We start from the raw sequence: 8,074 nt of genomic DNA on the forward strand, positions 1-8,074 counted from the left end.
CTCTGGTTTTTTTTTTTTTTTCCTCCAGAGGAAGGGTTTCGGGCCGCGGTTTGTATGTAAACATTTGATTCAGGACGGATTTGCTGCCTTCCATTAACAGGGGCTCCTTTGTGGGATGCCGTGGCTTCATGTCGGGTGATTATTCCGTGAATGGGGGGAGGGAAAAAATAAAGGTACTGGCCAATTTCAAAGTAGGAATTTGTGGTAATAATAATGATGACAATGATAATAATAACAACAACAACAATAGTAGTAATATAACAGTAAAATAATAGCAATAACAATAATAAACAACTGAAATTCACGTGCATGTCTTTCGGTAAGTAGGAGGAAAGCATTCATTTGATAAATCGGGCAGGCAGTAGGAAATTTGCTTGAAGAAGCTAAATCCAAGGATGTAATGGCTAAACAGAAAAACTAAAGGGGTTCAATCCCACTTAAAATTTTGGTAGAGTTATTTAGAATAAACAAGGTTTTATTTTTTTTTTCTGCACAGGGGAGACCGTGAAATGATGTGAGCTGTGGCTGCTCGGGAGAACAGTCCAAACAGCAGCAAAAGTTGCAAAAAAAGAAGATCTGGCTGCAAAGGGTTAACCCCCAGTGTCATGACCTTCCAGACAGGCATCAAAATCCTCAGAAAAAGCAACAAAGGGAGGCAGGAAGCTAGAACCTGTGCAGGACATGGCGATGTCTCTGTGGGTATAAATACATACATGAGCATGCCTATAAGGATGTATCCTCCTGACAAGATGCATTATTTAAAGACATTCTGATGTGGTTTCTCCACTGTGTAAACAGCAATATTCTCATTGATGTGTTTACTTCCTCTGGTTTCAATATTTTGTTTCTATTTCAGCTTAGACCACCAACATTGTGGAGTTGCTAGAGCATGCCTGGATATTCTGGGTAAGAGTTTTTTCTTTAATACCAATGGATTTGTGATTATTTATTTTCTAATTGAACGACACGTGTCCATGGACTTTCCCTTCAGTTTTGGCTCTAAGGGCTCTGGTACACACTGTAAACAGCTCTTGGCACTGATTCCCTGGGCAAGGCAATTGTCCAGTTGATGTCTGGGAGTCAGCCAGTTGGGGTTGAAATTAACTTTCACCACCTACAGCTCCTTAAAGCAGCCCACCTAGGGATTTTGGAATAGTAGTTTGAAGTAATCACTCTGAGCTCTCCGAGCAGTCGTTATAGGTCTTGTAATTAAATGTTTACTATTACTTTAGACCATTTCTACTTTTTATGTAGGAATAGTGGCATGTCCTTCCACACATCAATTCCTTTTACAGGGAATTCAATACTCCAGGATTTTTTCTGTTCTGGTTCATCTTCCTTGCTACTTCAATTAATAAAGCTAGAATAGCAACAAGGTGCCCTGGCACGTGGCTGCCAGGCCACTGAGCTTAGCCAAAGGTGTTTCCCCTTTCTCTGCATCCCTTTGTCTCCTAGACTCCTTTTGTGTCCTTTCTGTGAGTATGTCACCTGCACCTACACTTTCAGTTTAAGTACATGATTTATATACACAATTAATTTCTTAAAAAGTTTGTGGTTTTAAAAATACTTTTCTTTCTAAACATTAAAAAAAAACCAAACCCAAACCCCAAAAGGATGAAGTAAGTTAAGTTTTACTTCTCAGATGTGTAGTTCTGCAGCTGATGGCAGGTTCTACTCCCAGCACTTTGCAGTGAGCATACACAGGCTGTACAACGCCATGCAGCTCACGGGCAGCATTTTACACCCTTGCAGACATGGACACAGGGATTCAAGAGGCAGTCCTGACTTTTGTGCCGTTTTTCCTTGCTCTTGTCTAACCGTGGTTTTACTCTGCACCTTTTCCTCCAGAGGGCGGTACCTCCATAAATGTAGAATGGATGAAAGCCTGTGTCGGGGGAGAGGGTTTTAAAGGAAGAGTGAATTGCTGCATTGCCTGGTGCTGCGAACGACCCAGGGAGGGGTGCTTTATGAACACACTCACCACGCTGCTTTTAGGAATTCTGAACTCTCTAAAACAGTGTTTCCTTGTTTCCACTTCTGTAATGGGACTGTCATTTGCCACTTAACGTCTTTTTCTTCACCTCTGAGCACTTAGGGGCTGAGATGAGACAGCAAAGCAAGTGGCTTCTGCTGAAGAATTTCGAGAGCAGAATAAAAAGAAGCCCTGTCTTCATGGATCAAGTGACAGATACTTAAAAGAAAAAAGTGACAGATCTTCTGAGTGAGCCAACATATTTGTGTTAAGAGCTGCTGAACAAATTGGGCTCACAGGAATGAACAATCCCACTCTGTAGTACTGAATCGTGAGGGGTAAGTTCTTCCACCCACAAAATATGTTTTACACTTCAAAACTCCCCACACCCCAATTTATTCTAATTTTAATGGCTATCAAACAAGATCTTATGATAACTGTCAAATTAAAATTTAGTTGTTGCCATATTATTACTCTGCCTTTAGAAGCTGAGTAAAGCTTCAGAGGCTACACAGTGTTAGTCTAACAGAAATGAAGCCTCACAAATCACCTTGCAGTACGAGTAGGTAGGCAGAAGAAAAGAGATTGGAGCTGGTTTTGCAAAGCCACAGGGGAAGGCATGAGCAGGGCTGGGAAGAGGGCTGAGGAAGCAGCAGTGCTGTGTTTCCTGGCCACACTAAGACAAAGGAATAAACACTACAAAGGTTTTTTTATAATTGAAGCATTTATACAAAGCAACAAAAAACCCCTCTGGTTGCATCTCCATGGGCAGCCTATCCCCTAACACCTTTGGGACTGAGATGGGTCTGGTCTTGGCTTGCGCTGTCTTGCAGCCATTTCAGTACAGCCCTTTGCTTAGCAATGCTTCACTGCCATACAAACACATTTGTGAAGCTGGTTTAGCAGCGACTCCTGGGCTGCCTATCTCGTGGCAACAAGGTTTATTGACTTGGATGTCATCAAGCCTCACCACCACAGAATAATGTTCTTGGGTACTGCTTCTGGTCACTGGTGAGACTCTTAACCTTAACCCTTTGGAGTTAGGGGCAGGAACTCCCTGGGACTTGGCCCCTTTTAAACAAGACCATATAAAATGTGCTGAGGAAATGTCTGTCCAAGTGGCAGCTAAGAGTGCCCCTGTTCACACATACTGATTCAGTAGTGTGGCACCATTAAAAAGACAAGTAATTGTTGGATATGAACAAACTCACCCTGCTCTCCTGCAATGCTGCTTTGGGAAATACAAGCCCCATTTAAAATGGAAATGTATGACTTTTACTTTGAGTTCTAATTTCTTAATACTGCAAGATAGAGTACAGCCTCCTTAGCAATATGCTGTGTCCTTTCCTCCCCTGCATTCCCTTCTGGGTAAGGTTTTCAGAAGCTTGTGGAATAGGAATGAGTCCAAATTGCAGTGTCAAATCCCAGGCACTTAATTAAAAGCACAAGAAACCTCACTTCTCTGCATCTCTCCCCTTGCCACTAGAATCTAGGAGCTTCCACAGATGGCTGCAGAGCCTCTGCAGCATGAGTTTGAGGTGCCCTGCAGAGCAGTGTTTTCCCAAGCCTTTACAGGGTGAGGTCCTGCCTTAGACCAGTACTGGGAAGCCAGAAGACAGCACACACAGTAGCTGTAGCAGAAATGTGCTCTGTGCCCTTCTGCTCCCACTTCTCTCTCAGCCTTAATGGAAGCCTGGTATTCCAGGGTAAAAACACACCAATAGTTCTGCAGCCATTTTTTCTTGGACAGTGCCCAGCAAACAATTCCCTGGAGGAGGAGAAGACTCCCAACTGTCCATTTCTCTCTTAAAGTGTAGCAGGCAATGACTGAGCTCATGCCTTTCATCTGCATCACCATATCCGACCTCCTGACTTTTACCACAGTTCTTTCTACACTCTCCTCTGCTGCCACTTACCTGCCCTTCATTATTGCCCAAATAACCAGCAGGCAGATGCTACAAATACTCTGCTCTGGAACTGGTAACAAAACTTAAACAGCACCAACAGTTCTTCCCTGGCTCTCTGCTGAAGTGCTAGAAGTAATGCCTTAAAACATCACGTATCCTATGAGAACAGAGGTGTCTTTTTCTAGAAAATAAAGCCTTTAAAAACAGGTTCCAAACTAATTGAACAGGCTTAAGAGAGAGAAAAAAAAAAGATAAAGAGTTCTCATAAGTGCTAGGAGTCCTTCAAACAGGGGAAGTAACAAAAAAAGAAAAAAAAAACCTAAAGGCAACCTTGCTGTAAAAAGAATAATGGTGAAAAACGCATTGTAGCCTTCCATTGGGTTACTGACATTCTAACCCTCTATTAATGAAAAAATCCCAGAATGACTCTCACAGGGCAGGGATAAGTAGCTGTCTAGCAAAATTAGGATAATTTCAGTGGTTAAAAGTCATCTTAAGTATACAGAATTTATTGCTAAGGGTCACAGTAAATCTAGAAACAGCACGACACTGGGTGAAATATGTGAAACTAGGAGATGATGAGTCAAGCTCTTGTGGCCCTGAGCTACAGTGAAAGGTTTAATACTGTTCATTTACCAGACTTCCAGGGATAATTTCCAGATGAATTGGTACATCTGCACTGGTCTGGAAACAGTGTACATTAAACACTGATACTTTATCACAGCCTGCCTCCTTTGAGCTTCTTCACAGTTTGGGAGGGAGCTGGCTCCATCCTGCTTGGAATCAGTGTAATAGTATACAGTGGGCATAAAGATAGAATCAGATTGTGATTAATTTCTAGACGGTATTAAAGGAGAGTCTAAAGCACAACTCAGGCACTATCAATAAACCACAGTATAAAAAGTGTTTTATAGGTTTTATATTTAGATATTAAATCTTTACAGAGTCATTTGATTGAAAGAGATACAAGCTTTTGAGAAATACCTTTGGTATATAATTTTTCCTTCTGCATTTAGTCAGTCACGAGCATTATCTACAGTAGGACTATGACATGTAAAAAATAACATGTTAATAAATGACAGGGGGAGGGTTGAGAGCTACGTAAAAACCTCCATGCTGGTTATGTTTGCTTGATGTGTATCCTGTTGTATTTCACCCATGTAGTTTGTTTTCAACTATATTTCAGGATTCTTTGGCAGCAAATAAAAAGAAAAGTAGTTGTATACAAAAAAGTAAAGTACACAGATAGTTCCTTAATGCTTCAGATGGAAAAAATGGCTCATTTTATTAAAAAAGGAAAAGCTCAATTTATTATGAAATAATATTTATTTACAGGTATTTTACATTTTTAGAAAATAATAAAACTGTATTCTAAAATGCTTTATTTATTTTTATTACTTATCTGCTTGTACAAAAGAAGCAAAGACACTGTCTTCTTGTTCTAGCAGAACCTCAGGCTTGTCATATTCCAAAATAACCCCTCTCTTCATTACAATAACCAAATCTGAATTGAGGATCGTGTGCACACGGTGCTGAAAAACAAATAAACAAAATACCAAATCAGTGGATCTATTCAATATATTCCAGGATGCGACAGACTTCCACAAATGAATTTTCCTGTGAAGTTCAAATTTGATTAAGGCTACTTATCCTACTTTTCATCCTAATTTCTGTGCAAATACTGCAGATAAATACACAGAGCAAGAGCCAGGTGGATACTCAAGGACCTAAAAAGTACACAAGTACTTCAGTATGAAGAGTCCTGTGAGTTCCCAATAGAATGTCCCCAGCCCAGAGTCCTGCTATCAAGTGGTGCCAAAAGAAGGCAGCCAGGCAGAGTAGGAACTGCTCAAGAGAGTAGGAAATGGGCACCTGAGGAACAGGTACTGCCTATGGGAAGTTGGGAATTCTCCCAGTCCTGGATTACATCTGGGTCTGGGGTGGTTCCTGAGTTGGTGTGGTTTGTCTATTTAGAAAGCTGATCTAGTCAGTTTTACAAGACTTGGGCCATGTCTTCTCTTGAGCTTTCACAATCATTTTGCATCCATATCCTTTGGAAATTTTTTTCCCATACTTCCTGCCTGCCATATGAACAAGTACTCCCTCCTTTTGTATGCTCTGGGCCTTGTTGCTCAGAGTTTCATCTGATGCCCCCTTCCTTGTGACTTTGCAGACCTCTCTCATGTTCTTACATTGTCCTTCTTCCAGGCAGAAGAGCCTTGGTCTGCTCAGCCTCTCCCCTTCAGGAGCAAATCCAACACCTCCAAAATCATCCTGTGCTTCTCAACATTTTTTAGTTGTAACGTGTTGTCCCGGCCATGGGGAGACTGGAACTACACACAATATTCAAGGTATGTGTGAACTGTGGACTTTGAGTTCAGCCTTCTTGTTTCTAATCATCTCTTTTATTTCTTTATCCATACAATATTTTTCTGCCCTAACTCAAGCATTTCCTAAATAAATAGCATGCATTGTTTCCATCTATTTTTTTAAAATAAAATGCTTCAGTAATTTCCATAATCCCTGTCAGATTCAATCTCCTTTGCTGCTTCTTTTAGCTTTTTTTCTCCCCTCATCATTTAGTTTTGGGTTTAGTTTTCTGCAAGCCTCTTCATATTGACAGAATTCCACTTTTTAACCTTAAGTACAACTGCATGGGATCTTTTGGGTCTGCATTACTCTTGCAGGGATGTTTAATCTCTTAACATTATGGTTGCTGTTACACAGTTGCTCTTCACCCATAAGGTTCCTAATCAAGTCTTGGGCATCCTCAGTATCTTGTATTTCCTTCTCTGGCTTTCCTAGCCAGATTTTCCATACAATAACCACTGATGGCATCTACAAATCTCATCTCTTCTGCAGTTTCTATGACATTTATCCAGTCCACAGGCAGGGGAAGGGGACTGAAATATCACATTCCAGTTTAACCTGCTGCCCTTGTCTGATCTCTTTTAGTGTAACACAATCAGTGCTGCCACCCTGGTAATTGTGAGTAACATAGAAGATTATAGAGAGCCAGTACTATAACTCCTACTATTCCTATTCTTCCTAAACTGAATTTAGGAATACATGGCTTTCTCTGGGAAAAATACCAACACAAAACAAAACCACACTCCAACAACACAAGCAAAAAACCCCCCAAAACCACTACCCACCCCACAAACCCCCTATGTTAGGTTTCTACTACAGAACATTTGGAATACAAACCCACCTGCTGTAAACCACATTCACAATTGGAAGTAAAAACATTCAAAATAAGTTTATTACAAGATGCTGCTTGTTTGAACTGTGCAGTTTAAAACTCACTAAGGGAGTAAAAGACTAATAGAGCTTTTTCAGCCTCTCCCCAAGCAGACTGAAAAAGATACATAAATCCAGAATGCAGTGAAACTCTGAATTTTCAAGCAGAGAAATCAGGAAATGTCATGCTTAAGATTCCTTTGCTTTTTTATAATGAGACACTGGATGGATACCATAAGATAAATCAGGTTTTCTATTACACATTTACTAGATGAAAATAAATGATGCTCAGAGGTTCCTGAGCATACATTTCTTACGTTGAATTTTTGAATGTTAAGAAGCATACTGAATTCATTTCACCTCCCTGAAATGTGTATTTACTTGTCCTTATTTAAATGATTATTTTAGCTTGATGAAACTTATTCTTATGTTTCACAGCAGTCAAAGTAAATGGTATTTTAAAGTAGCCTAAAATGGGGAACAGAAGATAGACAGCATACTTAGACTATGTACCTTTACAGGTAATTTGACTTAACATCATGCAACACATTTAAGAAGCTACTCATGAATTTAAGTAAGAAATTTAAAAATGGAAAAGAAAGCTTACATTTAAACACCACTTAAAAAGAAAAGATGAATGGCCTAATTAACACATATTAACACTGACAAGAAGTGACTAATGGGGCATTTTTGCTCCTTGTGTGCATGAGAACAGCAGCAGGGACTGTACTTACTGCAATTGTAACCACAGTGCGGTCAGCAAACGCAGTCATGACCACCTTCTGGAGAATGTTCTCCTAGGGAAGGAAAAACATTAGGTGCTTTTCAAACCACAGAAATTGCATGATAGACACAGACACTAAGAAGGCTTAAGTAACCACTGACTATTCCGTGCTTGTATTTATCCTCTATTGCAGAAGTGAAAAATCAGTGACGTGCCAGAACTAAGCCAGAG

At 40.2% G+C, this 8,074-nt stretch overlaps 1 protein-coding gene and 1 long non-coding RNA gene across 7 annotated transcripts in view; one reads left to right on the plus strand and one right to left on the minus strand.

Moving 5' to 3' along the window:
* Positions 1–6: 6 nt before the first annotated feature.
* LOC108444781 overlaps positions 7–8,074 on the plus strand; it is an 11,214-nt gene continuing 3,146 nt past the window's right edge. The window contains exons 1-6 of one of the 5 annotated variants that reach the window (XR_001859466.1): positions 7–135; positions 497–695; positions 857–906; positions 1,849–2,310; positions 6,088–6,230; positions 8,037–8,074. This is a non-coding gene — a long non-coding RNA (uncharacterized LOC108444781). Of the gene's footprint in view, positions 136–496; positions 907–1,848; positions 2,311–6,087; positions 6,231–8,036 lie in introns of all 5 variants that reach the window. The other 4 variants (XR_001859467.1, XR_001859468.1, XR_001859465.1 and 1 more) reach the window with 4 other exon arrangements.
* The window catches only part of ABCC8 (ATP binding cassette subfamily C member 8), a 73,150-nt gene continuing 69,859 nt past the window's right edge, over positions 4,784–8,074 (minus strand). For both annotated transcript variants that reach the window (XM_017726595.1, XM_017726594.1), the window contains 2 exons: positions 7,854–7,916; positions 4,784–5,411 (listed from right to left, as the gene is read on the minus strand). In XM_017726595.1, coding sequence (XP_017582084.1) covers positions 5,274–5,411; positions 7,854–7,916 — 201 coding nt within the window. In that variant the 3' untranslated portion in view covers positions 4,784–5,273. The remainder of the gene's footprint in view (positions 5,412–7,853; positions 7,917–8,074) is intronic.

Source organism: Corvus brachyrhynchos, unplaced genomic scaffold (assembly GCF_000691975.1).
Source record: "Corvus brachyrhynchos isolate BGI_N302 unplaced genomic scaffold, ASM69197v1 scaffold62, whole genome shotgun sequence".
In the NCBI taxonomy this organism is placed as follows: domain Eukaryota; kingdom Metazoa; phylum Chordata; class Aves; order Passeriformes; family Corvidae; genus Corvus; species Corvus brachyrhynchos.